We start from the raw sequence: 24,801 nt of genomic DNA, 5'->3' as shown, positions 1-24,801 counted from the left end.
TCTGTCGTTTAGGGATGAAACCCTTCTGACAGGATGGATTAATTGAGGAGCCAGATTAGCCAACCTACTCACTAGGATACTAGACAACACCCTGTTGTCTGCATTCAGTAATGATACTGGCCGATATGAGTATGGCTTTTATGGGTCCTTGAAAGGTTATAAGATTAATACTAGGTTGCTTCCCTCCAAGAGTCCAGAATTTGGGCATTTTCCATGTATATAGAGTTAAACAGATTTTCCCAGACAGAGCAGTCACCTCCTTTAATAACTTATAAGGTATGATACGGATAGCATCTGGACCATCCATCTTCCCGTTCTTAACCCATTTAAAGTGATGTCTAATTTCCGGGTCGGTTATCCGGTCCTCAAAGAGTGCTTTACATGATCCGTAAGCCTAGAGAGCTCTCTGTATCTCAGCCATGCCCTCAGTTTATTTGAATCAGGGAATACCTCCTCTGTATAGATATCTGAAAATAGGGCGACCGTATGCTCCTGCATTTCTCCTACCTTACTAGAGATGTCCTCCCTGGGAGTTAATTCCAATCTCTTTTCTTAAATTCCTGGATCTCTACTATCTTGACTTTCATGCTAGAAATGCCTGGACCTCTCCCCATGCTCAAATTGGTTCAAGCTCTTTTCCTGCCACCTCTCCCTATACTTCTCATCTAGCTTAAGTTTATAGTTCAACTGCCCCTCCTCCAACCTCTTCAGTGCTTGATCTCTATATAAAAGAGGGTTCTGCATCTGTAGGGTGGTCTCCCATGCCCCTATTTCTTGTTCTAAGGAAAATAGCTCCTCTCTAGTCAACTATTTTTGAAGGATCCCTGGCTACACAATAACCCTCTAATGAAGGCCTCAAAGGTGTCCCAGACTGTGGTAGGGAGGCAGAACCTACATTGGCTATATAAAACTCCCCACTGGCTTTCTTAAGGGCCTGTCCAATCCCTGCATCCAGGAGAAGGACACTATTGACCATCCATCTGACATTCTCCTCTTGGCATGGGCACTCAAGACGCATAGTCACCGCCGCATGATGAAAGATGTGTCCTGGCAGTTGCTTAACCTCTTTGACCCTTTCCACAGTAAAGTTATCTATAAAGAAATTATCCAGCCTTGAAAAGTGGCTGTATTTTGTGCTGTGAAATGTGTACCCTCTCTTCTGGCCCATTTGATGCCGCCACACATTCACAAGTCCCAAGTCCTGCAACACACTTTTTAAAGCCTGCCTAGTCTTGGGTGTATGGATACAATCTCTTTTGGTTGATCTGTCATGGTTGGTATCCATCAGGGTATTGAAGTCAAGCTCCCAAGACCACCGGTAGTCAGAAACCATACAAGTTCCACTCCAGGATTGAAAGGTAAAATGAGTCGTCAGCATAGGGGCCATAAAAGCCAGCACATATGAATTCGTAGTTAGGGCTTTTTAACCGTGCCAGGGCCCAGTTCCTGTGCTGTTTTGGAGTTCAAGTCCTTCACCCCTGCCCCTTTCCTTAAGAGGATTGCCACTCCTTTGGAATATTCTGCTTGATCAAAGACTATATGGTTCTCAATCCACCTTTGTTTTGAGTAGATGGATCTGCTCTCAATTGCTGTTATAAGGGTCTCTTTCAATATCATAACGTGGGTCTTCTAGGTACCAGAACACCAGTCTCTGTCTTTCTTTCGACCGAAGGCTGTTTACATTCCAAGTTAACAACCGAATCCCTTTGCTGATGCCCATTTAACCCTGCTATCTGTGCCTCCACATATTTACATATTTGTATTTAGAAAAGCTCTGTGAACTTGAGGACTGAATTTGTTTTGGATTTTTTCCCCGATGCTCCCCACTCAGTGGGCCTACGCCTATCGCCACCCTGGGAAACTCTCTCACTAATGTCTGGCATGTTAATGCAATAGGAACATCGACAAGAGGGAGAAAAGCGAAAAAGAGCTATGTGTTTAAAATAAAAAGTGTGCCCACCCCCTCAAGCCCACCTCTTCCCTACCCTGCACTACCTCAAGACAGAGCCCACCGCCTGGGGACAGCCTCAGGATTTTGCATCTCCTTTGATAGATTCTCTCAATGCATCAACGTCTTCCAAAGTACGGTAGTTGTACATTTGAGCTTATGTTAAAAGGGCTTCAAGGTGATGAAAAAGAGCACAAAAATTCACCAGGTTTGGTAGCTATACAGCTGCAATGCCACCCTATTGTGCTATTCATTCATTACCTCACGCCATAGATGACATCACAAATGACATTGTCATATAAAACAATATCTTTTCACTCCGGCTCTTTTAAAAAAAAGAAAATGGTAAAAATGTATAACATATCTAACTTGTTTGTCAGTTTCTTGAGGACCCTTTGGTCTACTAAACCGATTAAACCCGAATCCCTATTTTCTGAAGTCAGACTTGCAAGAAAAATTCCAGTTTTCTATTGGGGATTTTTCAGAAAGTGACAATTTACACCAAATCGTAAAAGGTACACAGCAGGTAGTGGTTTCTGTCTGTTTGCATGGCTTAGAGCCATTACATCTGACATTATTTGGCTCTTTTTCAGGAAATCAGGGCAAACACAATTTATGGGACCCCCTGTTCCACATAATGTTTCACTCTCAACCAATCTGTTGGAAATGTACCCAAGCCCATCTCATACGCACGTCATCTATTTGGAAGGGTTTCTGCAGAGTTCTCAATCAGGGCCGAAATTGTTAGCGATCAAAAACATTCTAGTCCCATGGGCTAAGCTTTTCAGCCACATCTACAGATTGGATAAATACTTGGACAGCTTTTTGAAACGTGAAAAATACAAGAGAACTTCTAGGGTGTTGAAAATTGTATACGTTGATACATACATTGGAGTGTCTCTATCCTATTGGGGCTCGTCATCTGTTCTCTGTTTGCAGATAGTTGTACTAACGTGACATGTTTGTGAAAATTACTATTGCATGCTCTTGCTGGTGTGCAGAGATGTTTTGGTTTGGTTTGAAGTGGTCACAATCCATTGTCAAGTAATGCTTTCTCAGCATAATTGTACTGATTTAGAATGCATATTATTGATTATATAGTGCCTCCCATATTATTATATAGTGCCTCCCATATTATTATATAGTGCCTCCCATTACTCTGGTGTGAATTTTGCATTTTACTTCCTTTTGAGAATATTTTTCCTGACCTGATCCTGTACATCTACTCCTGTTTCTCAGGTTTATCCTTTGCCTGTTGCTACTGTGCATTCCAAATTCAAGTGAAAAGCCATTTTGACTGCTTGCGTTTGGACATTGTCAAGTGAACGATTGTGCAGGATGGTCGGAGCTTATCCATTTGAGAGGACCTTTTACATACCTTTGTTATGGTTTTAATGCTCCGACAGGGCATCCAAGGAAGACATGGCCATATGGCAGTCGCAGTACTTCTCCTCAGGGTACACGCTCCGTTCACAGGAAGGGGGGCAGTGCGGCGTGTTACTTTGGCCCAGGATCTAAGCGCCCTCATGTGCTAGTACTACACAGTCCGCCTATATTTCTTTCACGTAACCTTTTTTAAAGTCAGTGAGCTGTCCTAAATTCACCTGGTGAAAATGATTCCACCTTACAGTGGTTCGCTCTGGATGTCAAAATAAAACCTCTTGTTTTTGGTGTGGACCGTAGATGGATTCTGGGGGACAAGTGACGACGTTGACCATAAGCCCATAGCACCCACTGGCTGACTGCCATCCCTAGTGTCTGTTTTCTGCCACTGGGCTCAGGGGCAGTTTCCATATCTGGAGTGATTTGTTTTTTCAGCATTAAGATAGACCAGTCTTTCAGAAAGTCACTGAAAGAAGAAATGTGTGCTGAACCAACAGAGACACAGAAGTTTAGAACAATATATTGAAATCGGAACCACAGGAAAACATACTCGTCTTGTCCACTTATGGTGCGGGCGGGAAATAAACTTCACTGCGTAAATAAGCTATATAAACTGTCAATTCCATGAGCGTGGGGGTGAGAGGAGGAATCCCGCCCATATATATTCCAGTATAACAGTAATCACACTAAACTCTACCCCACACGTCAAGTTTGATTGACTAGTCCAGGAATAATATGGAGAAGAAGCAGTTGAATGAATCAAAGTGCTTGAGGAGAACAGGAGGGTGAATACCCATGATGACATTTTTACTACAGGGATTACCTCCTTTCATTGCAAGTATTTTTCTTTATCATGTTTGCCCTTTGAACGCACATTTTATGGGGATCGACTGTCCTGATGAAAACCATTGACCCAGAGATCTTAATAAATGCCTGAAATATGTAAATGTTAGGATGTGGGAACTATTGACATTTCAGCACATCCACTGTTTGTTTTGTTTTTAATCTTATCAGGGAATTGATGAATAAAGGTCAGTTTGAGGGCATCCCTAGGTAATTTAGCATAAGATTTTTTTTCGATCCACACCAGAAATTTATTTTATATATATAACAGCTTCCAGATCTTGGTGTGCTCAGTCAGCGCACATATAGCCCTGTCTGTGGCGATGATGCTACGATGAAGCATGCCACGAAAAGAAGGTGAAGGTCATCTTCCAAATAAATTATATAAACAGTTCTGCTACTCTGAATTAGCCCAAAGAAAAAGACAATAGCTACCATCAAAGCAGTGAACCCGAAGCCACATCCCTCCATTTGATTTTGAGTTTGCCCCACGATTGTTACTTTCTGCGAAATACTTTCCCCAAATTGAATGTAGTGGACTGCAGGTAGGGATGACCCCTAATTCTTGCCTGATGGTAAATTCTCTTTTCCCTGTGAAAAACAAAATAAGAAAGGTTGCGTGTGGCTATGGCCAAACGAGGTTGTTATTTAATGACTCAATTTAAAGGCCACAGCTGAAGTACCAGTATTGAGGAGAGAACAAAAGCCCTAGACTTGTGCCTCAAGTTCCTTATGAGAAAATGAAAAATGGGAGGAGATCTAGTAGATTGGAAGATGCTACTTCTGTCTCTGTTGCACCCACAGGATGGGTTTATTCCCCAGAGATTTAAAGAAGTGTGGCATAAGAATGTAATAAGGAATTGTTGTAAGTAGGTTATAGACTGGATACTGGTACTACAGAATTGAAAAACAGGACTATTAGGACAGGACCTCCCACAGATATAAAATGAGCAATACTCTTGTATAGTGTGAAAATTGTAAACGCTTATGTGACCATAACATGCATCATGTAGGCACAATTTGCTTCTATAACCTTGAATTTATATTATATTATATGTGTATGCCTAAAGAGGTTGCATAGCACCGATAGCTAAGTATGTAGTAGCAAGTTCAGTCATCAGTGCTGGGTCACATCCAGGAAAATCAAAAATGTACTTAATATGAACAAGCCTTCTATGGTGAATACTTTTCGGGTAGTGGCTGAATAGACAGTACTCGAAGGAACCCATGTTTAAGACTTGTGAGCATGCCCTTCAAACAATACACCAGTGAGAATCAAATCTATCGTACAACATCGACAATTGAAGACAGACCCCTCCTGAGCAGCTACTTGGAAAATCTGCAGAGCTCGAAGTTGGAAAATGTCCTTCTGTTAAACCGAAATAAAAGAATTCTTTATTTTTCTCTGATATCCAGACTTGGTATTTCACCACGGAACTCGTGAACACACTATGGCCTCTCTCCTTCACTGTCTTCTTAGCAGAAGCCATATTCCTTATAAACAGGTCGCAGCCTAAGCCTTACCTCACACAAGTAGGTGGGAAAATCTACCAATTTCGTCCTTCACTCCCTCAAGAAAGTCAAAACCTCCTCTCCTCAGACCACCTGAAAATAGGCATGCATGCCTTCTTTCAAGACTAGAATTTTGAAAGGCAATCTTAATGTGTGTTTCACAATCGACTTTTGCACTCGTCAGGGAAATACTTAACTCGTGGTCCAGACAGATCACTAGTTCAGGAAATTCTACCCGCATCACTCCCATACTCATTGAGCTCCATAAGATGCCTCTCATTTCAAGGATAGAATTCAAACTATGTTTCCTTGCCTGCAAAACTTTCCTCTAGAATAACCCTTGTGTATTTCAGAAGTGCTGCCCATCTGTGCTGTTTTGTGAGGCCTCAGAGGTTTTAACTCTATTCTGAACGAGGCTACCAGATTCCAAACATCTCTTGCACAGAATCATTTGACCTGTGTCTGCTGCCTAGAGTTACCACCAAGCATCAAGAACTGAGCCCCCACCCACTTTACTTCAGGAAGCATCTTCAAATCCATGGATCCCCTCTCTTTGTGGAATAAGTGCAAGCCCTTCAGACAAGCCCTGCCAATAGTTCCAGACACGGTCATTGCACCTGTAGTTATCTCATCTGTCATTCTACCGCCGGGCATATCACCGTAAACCTAAAAGTTGTCTCCTGGTGTATGGTTTCCTTTCACTACACCCCATGGCTTCTGAGCAATCATTTTGAGTTGTTTTACTCAAATGATGTTTTTAATGTATAATTTTGTGTTCTGTGTAAAGCGTCTCCATGCTTCTTAGTATACGAGGACAAAATAAGACTACTAAGTAAAAAAAAAAAAAAGCAAGTGTGCAGTACCAAAATGCTGCTTTTTTGTTTATCTATGGAGACCAGTATTGTAGCCATCAGACAAGCTTATCCTCACAACTAGCACCTGCAGGACAGCTCTATGTCTATCTGTTAAGATTTAGCATAGTTCTATAAAGAGCGGAAGTCTGTACATAAAATGTAACCTTGCTCATGGTTTTATTTGAGAGGTCTGAAATGACAGATCATAAAAACATTTTCATCTCTCACTCATTTTTTCTATTCTCTTCTGCTCACTGTTTTCATACTATGTTTGAGATGCTTAAATGTTTCTGCAAATTCATGTACAAATGAGATTTAGCAAAGGCATTTGTGCTTAAACTTGAATTAAAGCCTATCTTTAATCAGTGAGCAAAATAAATATACTTTGTTGCTCAAATTTTAGGGTCTCGCCTTAAAGAAATAAAAAGTTGGCAATGGCAAATAATTTATATTTTTTCAGGTTTTTAATAAATTGAAATAAAATCTGAACAACTAAAAAAAATCTGTTTGACAGGAAACATAGAAATCATATACACATCTTAAATTCTTTAATTATTTAGTTTGATTGTTTTTATCAGTTCTTAAAAAGCACACACTGCTCTCATTGGCATTTGCAGTGTGCCCTGTAATATATTGCAGCAAGCAAAGATGTGAAAATACACCAGTATTTGATTGTCACCATTGCGTCGGAAACCTTAAAAGAAAATAGTGGCTGACGGATCATCCAAATGATGCATTTTACATGTAAATTTCCACTTAAAATAGTACTGTGAAAAACAACATCTTACAAAAAATATTGAAACTTACACCACAAAATGCCACAGGTCTAATTTACAATAGCAATATTATTCAAACTAGAGTTTACTTCCAAGTGGAAATTGACTTGGACCAAAGTGGGGTTCTTTACTTTATCAGGTACCTTTAACCTTCCCACTGCCAATAACATGCAGAATACAGATTCGTAAGGTCATTAGGGTCCAATGATATCAGGTGACAGTCGGTATCCTCTAATGGAGTTCTTTAGCCCAGAGCACTTTATCAGTTGCCCATCATCTCCAGTCACTTTGCAAGTCACATAGAATTTTACTGCCTACAAATGAGGTGTCACAGACCTGTTTTCTGTGCAACACTGTGCACCATTGAGTATTCCCTCCTTTATGCCATTTTATACAATTTACCAAAGAAAGGTTGGTGTCCCACAAACGCAGAAACAGAAATGTACCTCTCTTTTAGCCTCCAATATTCTTTGTGCATGGCAGTTTCCTTAACAAATTTATCATCTTCTGTAATTGAGCGTTTGCTTTGCATGTGTTACTGTGTACTGTGCCATGCGGAAATGATGCCCTGTCAGCTAGCCCAGCAGATGGAAAACCAAGATGACGACTATTCTGATGCATAATGTTTTCTCTTTGTTTGTTTCCCCTGTCTAGAATCTTAGACCTCAGGAAAGTCGGAATATGTTCAGTGGCTCGGTCAGCATTCCTTCGATCACCAAATCACGCACAGAACCTGGCCGCTCCATGAGTGCAAGCAGCGGACTAGGAGCCAGTAAGCTATCACCCATGATTCCTTGTAAATTGTTGGAGGCTATGCTATTAAAGTGCCTTTCTTTACAAACCACATTTCAGTATGCGTGTAAACAGGGCAAATGGTTACTGAGAAGCATTGCATGTCTAAATCCTTTGTATTCAGCTTCCTTCTTTCCAAGCTTTCTTTCTTCTAGGAATTAAGGAACTTTTGATGTTAAAGGCCTGAATTTTCTTTGAATCTTTAACACATTGAGAAGTAAAGGTTGCATGTCTGGAAGGCAATTAAGGGTATTTCCTCCACTTGGCCTGGTATTTCTGCTCTGCTAAAATGAGTCACTCATTGGGATTCAATCTACGTAACAAGGGTTTTATTCTTAGACATTTTGAACAGCCAAATTCATCATAGCTATAAAAAATTCAGAAGTTAGAGCTGCATTCCTCAGCCAGAAATTCAGGAACATCAGTCACTGATTCTGGTAAATGGAATATGGCAATAAGAAAATTCTGCCATTGTGATGGAATATCTGCCTTCAAATCCATGGCTCGGAGAGGGTCTTTGGCTGTATGTTGCTGGTGTACCTGGAACCGTTGATCAACACCCACACTTTCTAAGTTTGTGGATAGTCACCAAATATTTATGAGTAATTTATCACATTGTAAACTCAAGAAAAAATATTGATAAATGAGAAGGGAAGCATGATTTCTCCATAGAGAAAAAATAGAACATTTTAAAGTGCCATATTGATGTTATTCTTCTAAATGTAGAATTGTACGGCTGATTAACATTACTCCTACCGAAATACTTACACATATCTGTACTCCTGTTTGTGTGCAGATTTCTAAGATAGCTTACAGAATTCATTGTGAGTTGCAAAAGAAAGTCATAAACATGGGCAATGCTTTTTTGCTGCATTTTCTTGTATAGCTTGTAGATCCAAATTACACAATTTATGCGATGCAATATTTAAAAAAAAACTAAAAAACAAAAATCCATTAAAAAAATAAAACAAAAACCTTTAAGCCAAATTCTCCTTTTCATTGTAAAAAAGCTAATTTTGGTTATTATAAGAACAATTTTGCACCAAAAATGGTGGAATCTCATTCTGAAATAATTGGAAATATGAGGCATCTGCTGCTTAAAAAATTTATTTCAGTGTGAAAAAGTAAAAAAAAAAAAATCTTGCCCATGAATAACCTCCATTAAAACAGAGGGTGCAAATAATGTTGCACTATTTTTGCTGCTTTTTAACTCATTAAATATGTATTTAGTTATTTTTTAAACTGATTACGCACAGCAATAACTGGCATAAAACCAGTTTGGAGTACTCCATGTGTGGGCTAAATTTAATGTTACCCAAATTCCTGTATAGAAGCAGCAAACAGGGTGTAATTAACATTTTCTTTATTTTACATCATGCGATCCCTGGAATATTTTTTGGGATGAGAACTCGTCAATGTGTGCAATACACATCACTTTAAGCAGAGACTTGAGGGATTTGTTCCATTTTGTTTAGTATAGGGGCACCATGAAACGAGTGGTCATGTCTGAAACATGTTTATCTAACCAGGATATTCATATAGAAAATACTTGATTTCATATGTGCTGGAAGCAGATATTTAACATTAATAGTTTAGAAGATAAATCAAGTGATGTAAGAATGTTCTACATGTATAACACAGACCGTAGTCTGCCCAAGGATGCCAGTTCCAGACATGACAGCACACCATTTTGAAGACCCTCACACAACAATTTTCTGTTCTTGGAGTCAAAATAACCTTTTATGTCCCAGAAAGTAAACACAATAAAAGTAAAAACTGTGTTGCCCTGTTCAAATTGTATGGTACACCACTGCAATGCTGTGCTAATATTGTGCAGGTTTGCTGACAATGCATTGTTGTGTTCTAAAACATATGCTTTTGTTTCTTGTAAATATTGGGAACTTTTAAAGTGAAATTGCATGAGGAATCTGCAATGCATGCACATTTCTCTGCAGTAGGCAAAGCACATAATTAATAGATCCTTTCTGTTCCTACCCAATTCTTAGGGTCCTCTGCGCAGAATGGCAGCGCTTTAAGGAGGGAGTTTTCAGGAGGAAGCTATGGGGTAAAGCGTCAGACAATGGCATCGCCATCAGATGGCTCGTTGTCATCTGGTGGATTGGAGCCAGGGAGTGATGCCCCAGCACGGGACTATGAACGAGAGGTATGTTTCATGCATCAAACTAGGAGGAGGCCTGGAATAGCCTTGTGTAATGTGCGTGGAGATAAAAAACAGATGTCATGGCGTTCTTCAATGTTTAAACGTTCTGCAAAGTTATTTTGACTTACGTAGTATGGACTATTTCTGAAGTATCCGTGATCTTGTTGTAAATGTGTGAGACATAATTGCAGCAGTAGCAGCAGCCAGAATTTGTCTAGTAAGGTTACCACCTTCTCTGCAATGTATTTCTAAGAAATGCCTTTCTAGAGCAAGTTTGAATTTCTTGGTCCATGTCACTGGCTAGCTTTCCAAAGAACTGACAATGAAAGATTGGTTGCTTCACTTTTTAAGGCGACCATCTAATCCCACCACATTATCTGTTGAACCTTTTCAGCATTTCTGGTGCTTAAAGAGATTTCTGAAAGAAAAATCATTTAAGTCTGGAAATACCAAATTTCAAGACCTCTCAAGCACTCAAAGCATCCTTAGGAGCTCCAAAGTCTTCCTGGAATGTATTACAAGATGGACCATGCATTATCCCCATAGACCTGTCATTCACCTGTTTTATATACACAGAAGATACACAGAAGATGAGAGGGCTGGCCATAACAATGAGCAGTACCCCTCTTTGTGTAATGACTCTGTTGCCCAGGTTTATTGGCAGCAGATGATATCAAAGGAGGTGACATCGCCTACTCAGTCTGGGTTATCTAGCTTAGAGCGGGCACCTGCTATATTCCATGAAATCAAGGCCCTTTCACCTAACTGGGACTATATCGTTTTGGTGTAACTAAAGACCTCCCCAATATGTATCCCCTGTTATATATTGGTCTCGTCCACTAATGGCTCCCCCTTCCCTGTCTGCAGAATAACTGACCCTGACAATTGTTGTCAGTTTGGCATTTCCAGATTGCCAAAAGGAACAAAGCAGGAGTATATGGGGATGTTTACCTTTTGTGCATGTTTATAGGCTCTTTAGCTGGGTGCAGCATGTGCGAAGTCTGCTATGTAAAAGAAACCCTGCGGGTGCACGTTTATTCCCTTATGATTCCTGGGTGATGGCCTTAGATGGTGTAACAATAAACACATGATTTCTGGGTCTCTGAAATTCACTACCACACAGCCCCCTCTGAACGTTTGGGAAAACGCCCTACCCAATCCACCCTTCGAGTGTTGGCGATCTTTCTGTTCAAGTCCACTGGTACCTCTGCTTTGTTATGCAACCATTGAGTGGCCTTCCGCTTTAATGACTCATCACCCTCACATGCCTCCCTCACCATGTGATGGTGCGTTTTCTAAAACAATTGTATATGGAGTGTTTTCCGGTGGAAGCTGTAAACATCTTACACCAGGCCTCTCCGGGGTTCTAATTACATCATGAACATTGTCAGTGGTACTTAATTTGTGCTGTGGGGGGTGCCATCCCTCTGTCATAAACGACTCTCTGGCCCTGATTTGGAGCTGCCCCATGGGGATCTCCTTCAGTTGAGCATCGATCAGGCAAAGCAGAGCAACTTGTCGCAGGATGTCCCATTGGCTCAGGTGTCTCAGTGCATGGACCTGTGTCCCGCATACGCTGATTTAAAGAGGGGAGGTGGGGGGAGTTGACTGATAGGAAAATCCATCTCCTCCTTCATTATAGATGTTAATTTTTATTCAAGTTTCCTACAGAAATCGTTCAAGGTGGTCTCTTGTTTTCGCAAGGAACAGCTTCATCAACTCAGTCACATAGGTCTCATTTTCAGTTTCTGGATCTGTACCCCTGGCAACCGATCTTAATGCCCCTGTTTGATGCAGTCTGTAATGGTTTTTGTTTTGTTTAACACAAGGTCGGCTCCTAACGTCTCTTCCTTTCTTTGCAGGGGGGCTTTCTAGCACCTGAATACTCCCCCTTAACCGACTGCTCATTTGTAGGCCATTCAAGTGGGGGTGAGGGGATGCAGCGCTGTTTTCAAGTACATTTGGGAGCTGTCTCTGCTTCCAGGCTCTCCAATTACTACCGGGGGTATTGTGCCCTGATTTAAAATAATCGCTTCCGGTTCCAATGTTGGTTTGTGGACCTGTTTTTCTATTACATCAATTCATTCTTTCCCATGCTCAGATTCTGGGGTGATCACCTCCATTAGAGTGGACAGATAATTTGTGATAGATGACTCTGATGAGTGTGGACCATTTCCCTGGTTACCAGGGCTGTCATCTTTTGTGCCTTGTAGTCAGAGTGGGAGATCTACAACAAGAACACTAAAAGTAACTTTCACCTGAGCTGACCAACCAAAAGAGGTGGCCCAGCCCGGCCTCTTCCGGCCAATGATGGACAAAGACAGGTCTGGTCCTGTCCGGAGCACCAGACATGTTACTTTCCTGCTCTGGGGGGAAGTGCCAGTGGTTTTATAGCACGTCATGGCAGGCTTATGGAGGGCCCGCCTTCTCAGGCTCACGGAGGCTGGGGGATGAAGTCCCACCCCTGCCTGAAGCAGTGGCAGGCAAAAGCAGCACGTATGGTGTCCCGCGCTGCAGGGAAGTGTCTGCTCTTCTGTAGCGCATCACGGCTGGACTGTGATGGGCCCATCCTCTCGGGCTCACAGGAGGCTGGGGGACAACATCACACACCAGCCCGAAGCAATGGCAGGCAAAGCAGCAGGTATGGCGTCCAAAAAGCAAAAAAACCTGGATGCCAAGAACAAAAAGCTTTTTGTGTCATTCAGTCTATATATTTGTGCCGCAAATGCCACATATCTGCTGAGCCACTATGCCCATGCCTTGTGGGAATTGGCATCACTAGCAGTTCGAAGTCTACTGGAACACATGTATAAACCCTTTTAACCCATTTGTCAGTGAATGCTTGGATGCCCCAAATCAGATTCTGAAATGTGGCTTCTGTTTTGCAGATATTGTGACCCAATCCATAAGCACTGATATCACGTTAGGCTGCATTCCTGGACACACACTATTGGCTTTTCAAGAAATGTCCATGCCTCTCTCATTGACAAGCCCTTTGATTGTCAAGATTTTCAAAGGAAAGGCTCAGTCCTTCCTGGAGCTCTTCAACAGTAGTAGGGCTAGAACCGCTTGCAGGAGCTGGCCTCACCTACCAGGCAGTTCCATTAGCAATACACAATGTCCAGGGGCCACTTTAAAGTCTACCATTCTCGAACGAGACAATCCTCTCAGCTGATCTACACACCCAAGCAAATATACCACTACATTTGAGTTAGCAGATCCAACAGATCTGTCCTTTTATGGATCTGCTGCCTCAAAGCCTCTCTGATTTCTCCTATTGACTACACCATCTTCTGATGTGGGGGAGGGTCTCCCACTTTTCTAGCATCATATACCATGTTCTCTGAAGATGAAGATTGGCAACTCAGTGCCAAGTAGCACAACTCTTCATACATGTTAGAGGAGTGCCCACCTTCTCCCCCAGTCACTTGGTCTTTTTTCATATGCGCCTTAAACAGTAACCCAACCTGTCCACACACAGGTTCTCTATCATGAGCTAAAGCAGATAATTTTTCCATAGCATATATCTTCAAAATCTTTTCCCACCATAGATGTTGTTGGAGGGGATATACGGACCTTCGAAACGTGTGACGTTGCTAGTCGGGCAGCAGGTAGCAAGTGTATGATTAGGATTCCCTTTGGCATTGTCATTGGGTGCATGGCGTCTTATCCTGGGTCTTCAAATAAAATAAATGTGGGACTTAATGGTAGTGTAATGGTTTTAATATGAGACAGTTTCTCTTTCCAGTTAGAGTGCATGTGATAACATGTCCACAAATGGACTAAAGTGCCTGTTTCTGCAGAACTCTTCCAACACACATTTGATCTTCCAAACATCTCAAATTTCCTATAGCAGTTCTAAAGATATGATGGTGTTTCATCAGGGCATGGTTTTCTTAGACAGAGAGCCTTGTTTGCCTCCATCCTGGTCAAAATCCACCCCAAGTCAAAGGTGGGTTGTTCTTTTTTCTGAGTAAATCACTTAGCTGCACCTGAACTTTCCCAGAGAATATTTGATAGTAAGTTAGTAAGTCAGGCTGCCAGTAGTGACTACACCAGGCAACATTAAACAATCTAGAAACTGTATTTGTTTTATGTTGCCCATTACCAACTTCTCTTGCCCATAGACATTGTCCTATCTTTCATGCCTTCTTTAACCCTTATGGCGTGCCACTGGCTGAATCATCCAGCGCATTTACATTACTCTGCATCATTTCCATAGCTGAAACAGCGTATTCTTCTACTAGCAGGACCGCCCGTGTACCAACAAGCCGTACTACCTGGCTGGAAAACCAGCCTTCTCTGCCAAAAACTGCACCACATACAGTACCCAACCTAGACCCCTCCTTATGGATCATTTTTAACTCTGCAAGCCACCGTACTGCGCTGCATGAAAGGGCAGGCATGTGCCGTATTTAACAATATGCCTATTCTTTTTAGAATGAGATTGTGACTATTGCTAATTATTTCTACTTTTTTTGTTTTTTAACAGGACTCGGATTCTCCAAGACATTCTACAGCTTCAAACAGTTCCAATCTGAGCAGCCCTCCCAGCCCAATTTCACCGCACAAGACCAAGAGCCTCTCACTCGAGAGTACTGACCAAGCAAGTTGGGACACATGAACTGCTTCAGCATTCGTGGTGACCGACATCCCAGCAGCTTTATGTCCCCTGGCTTCTCTTCAGTTGCCCCTGGTCTTTTGCTTTCCTTAGTCCTACCGCCTCTGCACATGACCGGGCATTAGCGTTGTGGCGGAAAAGCCTCTGCCTTGTCCACCAACATCACTGAACCCATCCCAGACTCATGGGCAGCAGCATCGGAGAGCGGCAAGCAGCTCGGACAGTGGGCGAGAGAGACGCGCCTCATTTCACATGGTTACACCTGCTTTAACTTTCAGCTGAAAATACTGAGCTTCTGTGTCCAGTTAAACAAGCAAAAAAAGCCAATGCAGTTAGAAAAAACACAAGCTGAGAGATTTCTTCACATTGCCTAATATACAACACCACATCCAGGATTATCACTGTGTTCTAGACGTGCAGTATAAAAAAAGATGCAATGATCTCCCAGACAATGGCCAGCAATGAATGTCTACCTACCTGATGCCAATGACCCTCACTGGGAGAGACAATGCATACTCCACTCTTTAAAGCAAATTCATGTTTATTGTAAGATACATATGTATATAAAAGCATCATTGATTCACTTGGACCAAGATGCATATTTAAACCCTATCCTTTAATTTAATGTCCTTCCCATTTCCTTACTAATTATTCCTGATTTTAGGGGAAAAAGCATAGAAGCGTCCATGGTGCCTCCCAGTTCAATTGGTTTCAAAGGTAATGGTGTAAAGCAGGAAACTGCTCATCAGACAGCTGTTTTTCTACAGGATAAGAAGCAAATACTTTTTTGTCCTAAATGTCATTTCAAGGAGCTGTGGCTTGATGGAATAATGATGAGTACTGTTGGACCTGTTTATGCGTGCCCAAAGCGCCTACAGCCCTCTATTTTAAGGTGATATGTGGGGGTCTATCTATTTCTGAATTCTAACATCACTGCACCTTACAAGATATCTGCGGGCAGAACAGTATGAATTTTGCTGCTTAATGGTGGAATATCAATTTCCCGAAAAGACTATGATTAGGAAACCAAGTTTAAAATTGTTTGCAAAACCTGTTTAGTGATGGACAAAATTGAACGAGACAGAAACCTTTAACTCACTTCTTCTCCACTTATCCACCGAAGGCATTTATAATGTACTGTGTAGTGTTGCAACACAGGGTGAATGTTACTCTATTGTTTGGCCAGTTGCTGCACAAACAAATGTTCACCTGGTTTGTGAAAGACCGCTGTGCAGTTTTCATCAATTGTAAGAAATCGGAAATGCCTGGATCCCCCAGAATTGTTTTTATCCTACATGTACCTGAAAAATAAGGGGGGAGCTGGACATGAGAGCGAGATGCAGGCACGTCATGTTCATTTTAAAGTATGTGCATACTGTTTACTTTATACTTCTTACAGCCCTGTCTCTGCACACTAACCATCCTTCTGTAAATGACAATCTGTGTGAGCTTTTATTGTCAGATTCATATTTCTGGCCTACAGTCCTTCTGTCCGGATTCAAAACAGAAAAAGAATAAAGGAATGAGTGCCCAAATTGAAGAGATAAATCTTATAACCTAGTGTTAAAGGATTCATAATATTGCCTGCTTTCATCATCCATCCACATTACAGCATAGAGGCTCCTTCAGACAGTTTCTGATTGGTTGCTAATGATACAGCACCATCATCCAGGAGGAAAGGTAAGCAAGCTAGGCACTGGCTTCCGGCCAGAACTCTAACGCAGGGGAATCAGTTTGTGTGTTTTTGAGGAGTTTCTTGCAGACAATGCCTCAGTTGTCATGTTATGGGGCAGACACTTACAAATGGCTGCACTAGTTCCAGCATTCAGGTGTGGCTCTCGTGTGACAGCTCTGTTTCGAGGGATGCTGGAGTTTCTCAAGCGCGTTCTCCCCAGGTGAGAACTTCTCTTTAGTGCAGCCAGGCTAAGCTTAACACGGCTACATCGCAAGCCTAGGAGTCTAGATGAATGGAGAGATCGCATACTCTGGAGCCACTGTTGAGTTGTATCCTTTTCATACTTGTATTTATTATAATCTTGCAACATTGTTTCTGAATCCCAGCGTACATCTGCAACGTACAGGTCTCAGCAGTTTTCCCTGCTGAAACTTTACTCTGTAATTGTACAATTGCTACCTGCACCCAAGTGCTCACCAGGATGGCAAGCGAATGGTCGCATAGCTGTGAAATCAACTGGCAGTTTCAGTTGATGCGGCACAGTAGTGCAACAGCACTGAAACAGCGTATTCTTCTACTAGCAGGACAGCCCGTGTACCAAAGGACTCACCCTTGCGTGTTCTCTGCTTCCTTGTGTGACTATGTCATATTACTCACACACATTGCCAGTTTTATTTGTGTTTGTTGCAATTGTAATGTAATTTTATTTGTTAATAGTAGCCTATTTATAATCCATATGCTGGTACATTTTATAAAAATTACACACCTACGAAAAAACAAAAATGCTGTTAATCCCTAGATGGCGCGAGAAAGGCTGAAAAAACTGAAGCTTGTTGTATATTTTATTTGACTGTGTGGTATGTCAGGGGTAGAATTCTTAGAACCTAGGACCCTCTCTGCATCATTGCTCTGTATCAAATGTTTTTTTAGTTTTAAGTAAGAGACATTATTTTTGTTGCATATCACAAAGTGACTCATTGGCATCTTGTCTCAAAATCGTGAGGAGCAACATTAAAGACATCGTGCAAAATGAGTACAAGGCATAAGCCCGTGGTGTGCAGCTATGCATTCCATTAACAGTTAAGCTAGCCAGTGGGAAAAGGCCTTGCGTATCAAGCAGTCAACTATTTTCTGCACTCTGTTTAGATGGTGACTGCATTATATAGGCTCGTGGTAGCTTCAGGTGGGGTATTTCAGCACGTATCAACGTGGACCACGGCTTCAAGCGCAAAGACTCAAGAAAAGGTATATCTTTTTTTTTTAAGACGTCAAATTTCTGCTTTTATAAAATATTCAGTACCAGTAAACAAAAAAGTATATCAGAATTTGCAAGCTGGAAGTTTGCCCATTATCAAAAGAGTGTTCCTAGTGTTTGAAATCCTGTCATCTGCGCTCATCCATCGCGGACTATGTTGTTTTCGAGCCTGTTTGGGCTTGTCAAATAAAGCTCTGGTCTGGTACTGTTCCTTGTTCTTGCAGGAGGGATTTCTGGCAGAGAGATGCCAGGAGTGTAAACCCATTCCATTTTGACCAGATTGGCATTTCAGGGCTAGACACCCATTGCCTCCATCTCCCATACCTAATCAGCAGGGCTTCTTACTGGTGATGGTCCAGTGCATAATCTCACTCAGGTTTATTTTGTGCTTGGCATCTAGGAGCTGTTATGTGCTCAGTCATAAAATGTTAGCATGCACGACGCAGCTCAGTTGAATTTTATGTTACATTGGGTGTCATAGAATTGCTACTTTGCACATTATATAAAACTTCATCCACGAAAGATGCTGCTAATCTTTAATGATTTGACATTTTTTAACTCTTAAGAGTGGTGCTGTTTATCAGTATGAACAATAGACTTCAACCCTGTCCCACCCTGTTTGCCATGGAAACGATTCTTTCATGATGTGTAATGGAGAACAGTTCTATGATACCACCTCAAAATAGCCTTACATGAGGGAACACCCAGAAGCATTTTTTAAACAATAGTTGCTTCTAGAATGTGGTTTTGTTCTTCTCTGGTAGTGTTTCTTTTAAACTTCATAACACTAGCGCAGTGAGGCCACAGCGGATTAGTTTACAGCTGACTGTGGTGTTGGTCATGCCCAGTAGATCTGCAGCTTCAATGAAGGTGCATTGTACTATTAAAATTCTCGCACACTGCTTCTCTACCTCTCTTCACGCATTACTCCCTTGGGCGATCCTATCGCGGCCTTTTAGGGATCAAATTCTCTAATGTGAGGTCATACTGCCACAGAGGAACTACACAACGAAAGATCTGAAGAAAAGCTCTGCTATATTTTTTTCAGCAGAGCATATGGCAACGATTGCTGGTATGTATTTGTTTGATTGGTTCTTTGCAAGCCTTCTACAGATTCTAAAAGTGCTTTAGGATTGGGCTCTCTGGCTTGTTTAAATGGCAATGTACCAGTGTTCGTCGGCCAGGGATGATCTTAGCGGAACAGTGTCGCGCATCAGTCCCCGGCCAGCGTGGATTCTAGCCGAGCAGTGTTGCATAGCGATTCTGCTGAGCCTCTTGCTTGTTACGCCCCAAAGAGCACTTTTATGTAGCATTTCCTTGCCACCGGTGCCTGAACTGATTTCTGTAGCTTGTATTTTGGGGCAGTGCTGAACTGGCTAGATAGGAGCTCTGCAGTGGACTTTGGGACAATGGGCTGCTTTGCAGGCTGAATGGATTTACAAAGCAATGCTCTCAGGCAATTAACTGAGAGGGCCCTCTGTGTTATTAGGAGAGAGCTTTTCCTGTATTCCTATGTGGGATGTATACATTTGGTTATCTCTGCTATAAAAAAAGGCCTAAACATTTACTGTACATTTGGTTTATATCACACGTTTTCAGGTATTTGCTGCTGAAAATGAATATAACAATGTAGTCCCCACTAATCACCATCTCTGTGAAGTCCGAGCTGCCTAAAGCCCCTGGAATAGTCACTATAATACCATGGTTCCAAAATAATGCCATAGCTAAAGAATGGGAACTGAGGCATTGTTCACTGCCAATCAAAATAATCCCGCCTCCACAATTGTTTCACAGACGCGTCATTGTTACCTCCCAGGGTTCTCAACACAATCGTTCTCAAAGCGGGCTTTGTACTACCATAAATAGGAGGAGACAATTGCGTTTCTGCACTGTATCATGTACCGAGCTAATTTATAACTATTTCGTTACTTTCCATTTTCACTTATCGTGAACTAACACACGTTATGAAAAATTGCAATGAGGGTGTAACATGGTCGATACAAAAAAAAATCAAACAGCTCTACGTTATTTCGTGACATTTTACTTGCCTTTTTATGTACAACAGTTCATATCATTTACTTTTAAATATAAATATTTTTAGGCTTTTTCCATGTAATATTATTGTACAGTTTTGCATGTCATAGATGTAATCACTTTTATGTTTTGGAGAATACAATCCAAACAGTTTGGGGGCTGGGGCTGGCTAGGAGCGAGACATTGCTTTCGCTCCTATCACTTTTTATTTGGTTTGTTTTGTGCCCTCCGAGTCGTAGGGAACTTTGTAAGAGATTCTCTGCTACTGAACAATGATGTAGATTCTTTTGCACAGAAATATTTAAGGTGGACAGTCAAAAATGTAATAAGAGACTGGCTGCCAGTATTTTATGTTGGTAAAACACAAATAAATATTAATCTGACTTTGATGTATTGCAATAAAACAGGGATCTGTAAGTCATTATGAGTGTCAAATTATTTTTTGTTGGAATTCAGTACTACACCTAACTTACTGATTAGTTATCAAAGTTGTATGATGAAACAAGAGACCTGTTTTTTTTTGGAATGATATTGAACGTTAGAAAAAATTAAAATTCTGCACTCTAATTTTTGCAGAGTTAATCAGTTTTATAATTCATAAAATCTGCAGTTAATACTTAGTAAATAGTCAGTCTTTGCCTGTGGTTTTCCACATTGTTTACATTTTGAAACTTTTCAGACTTTGTAAAACTTCAATTCAAGTTGCAGAGAAAATAAAATGTAACTACAAACACCAGTACCATAAAGTAAAAGAATACCTCTAGTGGGGCATCAGAGGAGATGAATTGTTTTTTCTTTCTCTTGTCTTTTTTGTGGAACGTGTTCTGTGTCCTTTGCCATTTTGATTAAAGTAATGTTGTCAATGGACAAGATCCCTGTGACTAAGTTTCAGCAACCATATTTTAAAAAGAAAAAAAAGAAATGCTACAAAAGATCTGTGTAGGAGATTTTTCCCTTCTGAGAATCACACTTGTCTCTCCCAAACAGACACAATCAAAATTATTTTGCAATGTTGACTCTGGCCAACGTTGTTGATTTCTTTCTGCTAACTTGAGAAGGGAAAATTATACTGAGACCTTGTCGCAAATTTTCTAAAAACAGACTGAGGGCAACTTGGCATTGTGTCCACTTGGTGGCAAAGTAAAGGACTGTGTTGTCACTTGAGCATAAGCTGTGACTTTCTATGGGCCCAGTATGGTGGACTATGGGATTCAAAGCCAGAGGGCACATGACCCTTGTCTGTTCATTCAGCCACTCCAGAAACCATCATACCAAAATGTAATAGAGCACAATTATGTCCTTACTGTTAATACTATCCCTTTTATCACTGGTTCCACTGAGACAAAAATGCCATCATGCTTGAACCTTCTATCTAGTATGCCGGTTCTTTCGTAGGGGATTTCCATATATAGTCATGAGCGTTGAATAGTTCCGCTCACCTGTGGGGACCCCAGAGCACTTTTTCAAAATATCTTCTTAAGTGTTGATGTTCGCCTTACTTCAGAAAGGCCTGCAAAGTCACTTAAGAATGTCAATATGCAGCCTAAAAGAAAGGCTACAGAGTCCGAAATTCTTCATCTTGCCTGCTTTCAAAAAGGACAATATGCTAAGGCACATGCGTTCATATGCATGAAAGAGCTGAAAATGTTTGCAGAAAAAATCCTTCACAAACCTTTTTGTAATGTACAATAAGGATGAATGAGTGCAGGGCAGTGTAGCCCATAGGCTACCATTATAAATGAAGAAAAAGGGGACTGTGTCTTTAAGAACCGACAGACCTCCAGTATCCCATCATGCCTAGAGTGAGGCATTTACCTCAGTTCTTTCTTCCAGCTCCTGCTGACAGGACCCTGGAGCATTGAGCTCAACCTTTTTAGGTTTTTTCTACAAACATGGAGTGAAAATCTCAGAGACAACTGTTTCACTCGACATCTTTTGACTTTCTTTCTTGAATGGTGTCTTTTTCTGACAAGATTTAAGGTATTTTTCCCTGGAAAATGCCTTCTCTTTTTGACAAATGCCCACGTTGTGGCAGAAAAAAGGCCAAAACAGACTCTCAAGATGTCTGTATCATCTACCTACCATCTTCACACCTTCCTGCCTCATGTAATATTTGCAGGTCATTTTCCAGACGTACCCTGCACGACAGGGAGAAGATTCGCCTTCAAGGGAAAGCAGAGAGGTGATGCCAGAAAGAAGCCAGCGGGACCGCTGAGCGAGGGGAAGGTCAGTCTTCCACCAGAGCTCTTCCCTCAGCCTCCAGTGGACGTGGAAGGTCTGAGAGGCGTTTTTCTGGAAGAAAATGCTTTCGGTCCCCATTGACGTCGAGGAGAGGTACGGTGCTGACATGTTCGCCGTCGAAGTCTGGCTCAATGTCGCACAAACGTCACACAACAGCGAGAGACCACACGACGTCAAGAGGTCGCACAACATTGATAGACTGCTGGACGTCGAGGACTCCGGATACTCAGTGCACAACGTCGAGGAGTGTGTCAACGTCAGTGGACTCTACTCCAATTTGCAGACCTTCTCCTGAGGGATCAGAAAGAGGATTTTTTTAGAAATGGTAAAAGAAGGCGCCATGGTCTCAAACCAGATCATTAGCAAAGCAGCGGACTCATCCTTGCTCTCGGCACATGCATACTGCCATGGGATATCCTTAAGGAGGTATGCCTGGCTACATCTAACGTCCCTAAAACCAGATGCTCCGTGACGCATTTAGAACTTGCCATTTTCAGGATCCACAGTGTTCGGCTCTCATGCTGACAATGAAATGGCAAAGATAAAGGCAGAACTGAACACTTTGAAAGCGGTAGGTCTTGAAAAATCTAAAGACTGAAGATCCTTCCATCCCTTCCAGTGCCGCTACCCTTCTCAGAGGGTTCAAACCCCTTAGTGGCTGTCTAATAGATCTCAGCAGCAGTCCCAACATGCCTATCAGCCTCAACGGAAACAACAAAGAGGACGATCAGAACACTCAAGGTATTCAAGGTACTTTCTCGCCCCAAAAAAGGACAAAAAGGAATTCAAACGCATTCTAGACCTGAAGGCTGCCAACAAATGGATCAAAAAGGAAAAGTTCAGGATGCTGGCTTTACACCAAGTATATCCCAAGATTCTTCAAGGGGGCTGGCTTTGCTCAGTCGACCTACATGACACCTACTTTCATATTCCCATTGCAAAACATTGGAAGTTCCTACGATTTGCGGTGGGGAAACAACACTACCAATACACTGTCTTTCCATTAGGTATTAAGTCAGCACCCAGAACTTTCTCCAAGTACATTGCTGTTGTGGCAGCACATCTTCGAAAGCACTGAATATTTGTCTACTCATATCTGGATGACTGGCTTATCAAGGCAACCACCTTTCCAGAACCCCAACAGCACTTCAAATGGACATGCAATCTCCTTTATCACCTAGGACTTCATGTCAACTTTCTCAATTCCACAGCAACATCAGTCCAGAAACTGCACTACTTAGGAGCTACCATAGACACGCTGCAGGGGAAAGTGTGTCCTTCGGAGGAACAACGCTTATCAATACTACAGAAGTGCAGCGTGCCCAAGACTATCCGTCGCCCAATAGTACACACAGTTTTCTCACTTCTAGGCTCCATGGCCTCCTGCATCTTCCTAACTTCCAATGCTCGCCTCCACATGCGACCTCTCCAGGAGTGCCTGGAGGACCAATAGAATCAACTGACGGGAAACTTGGAAGACAGATTCAATCTATCCACCCATGAAATCAAATCCCTCAGTTGGTGGTGCTCTCCAACCAATCTACACCAAGGAATGCCTTTTAGTCCACATGCTCCGTCGCAGACCATTGTGACGGATGCTTCTCTTCTCGGGTGGGGAGCTCATATGGATCACCTACAAATACAAGGCCTCTGGTCTCCGAGGGAGAAGTCTTACCACATCAGTTTCCTCGAGCTACGTGCGGTTCACCTAGCTCTCAAGGCTTTTCTCCCTTCATTCAACACCGACACCCTGCTTGTCCAGACGGACAATACAACCACTATGTATTACATGAACAAGCAGGAGGGAACCAAATCCAGAGTCTTGTCTCAAGAGGCCCAGACGATATGGCACTGGCTCCTGGCCAGGAATGTGAAGATAATAGCAACTCACCTTCCAGGTGTTCAGAACGTACACGCAGATGCCCTCAGCAGGGTTCTAGACGAGAACCACGAGTGGGTACTGAACAAAGACGTCGTTCAAGATATATTCCGTTTGTGGGGCACACCTTCTATCGACCTTTTTGCCACAGCGGACAACAGAATATGCTGCGACTTTGCTGCCAGGTTTTACCATCTAGAATCATTGGGGAATGGTCTGTGAATAGACTGGTCCAATAAATTTCTGCATGCCTTTCCACCAATTCCCCTGATCCCAGCAGTCCTAATCAAACTCTCAATAACCTCAGCCAGAATGATCCTGATTGCACCAGAATGGCAGAGACAATGGTGGTTCCCGGCCCTCCTTCACCGGTCGCACTGACCACATCCCAGGTGTCTTTTCTGTAGTACCTCTGCATGGCTATAAGTGTTGCCAAACGGCTATGCACTAATGCTGCTTTGCTCAAGAAATGACGTGGGGGGCCTATTTAGATGCCACTCCATGCAAGATTGTCCGCGCACCCAGATGCAGAGTCCCAATAGCAAATTGGTGTCACCAGTGTGCATATTCCTAGTCTTGGGATCATTTTATGTGACAGAAGACAACCAATGGGAAAGGGGTGAGGATCGGTGTTGGAGTTACAGCTAGATAAATTTGAAAGAAGCCTGGCAGGTAGGAGATCAGTTACATCTAGGCGAAGCATTCTGCTGGAAAAGAACAAGGGACTCCTGTATGCTTTCCCATCTCTGCCTCTCCTACCCAAAGTTCTGAAACGGATAAAGAACGACAGTGTCCAAGTCATCTTAGTGCCTCCTGGATTGGGCCAG

The 24,801-nt window shown here is 42.1% G+C and overlaps 1 protein-coding gene across 2 annotated transcripts in view; it reads left to right on the top strand.

Annotated features, from left to right (window-relative positions):
• Nucleotides 1-20,276, top strand: part of CDC42BPA (CDC42 binding protein kinase alpha) — a 608,613-nt gene extending 588,337 nt beyond the window's left edge. For both annotated transcript variants that reach the window (XM_069233802.1, XM_069233803.1), the window contains 3 exons: nt 7,971-8,088; nt 10,115-10,272; nt 14,762-20,276. In XM_069233802.1, coding sequence (XP_069089903.1) covers nt 7,971-8,088; nt 10,115-10,272; nt 14,762-14,893 — 408 coding nt within the window. In that variant the 3' untranslated portion in view covers nt 14,894-20,276. The remainder of the gene's footprint in view (nt 1-7,970; nt 8,089-10,114; nt 10,273-14,761) is intronic.
• The last annotated feature ends 4,525 nt before the right edge of the window (nt 20,277-24,801 follow it).

This window comes from Pleurodeles waltl, chromosome 5, assembly GCF_031143425.1.
Source record: "Pleurodeles waltl isolate 20211129_DDA chromosome 5, aPleWal1.hap1.20221129, whole genome shotgun sequence".
Lineage (NCBI taxonomy): Eukaryota > Metazoa > Chordata > Amphibia > Caudata > Salamandridae > Pleurodeles > Pleurodeles waltl.
Note: the sequence above shows the minus strand (reverse complement) of the source record. Positions and strands in the feature narration are given on the sequence as shown.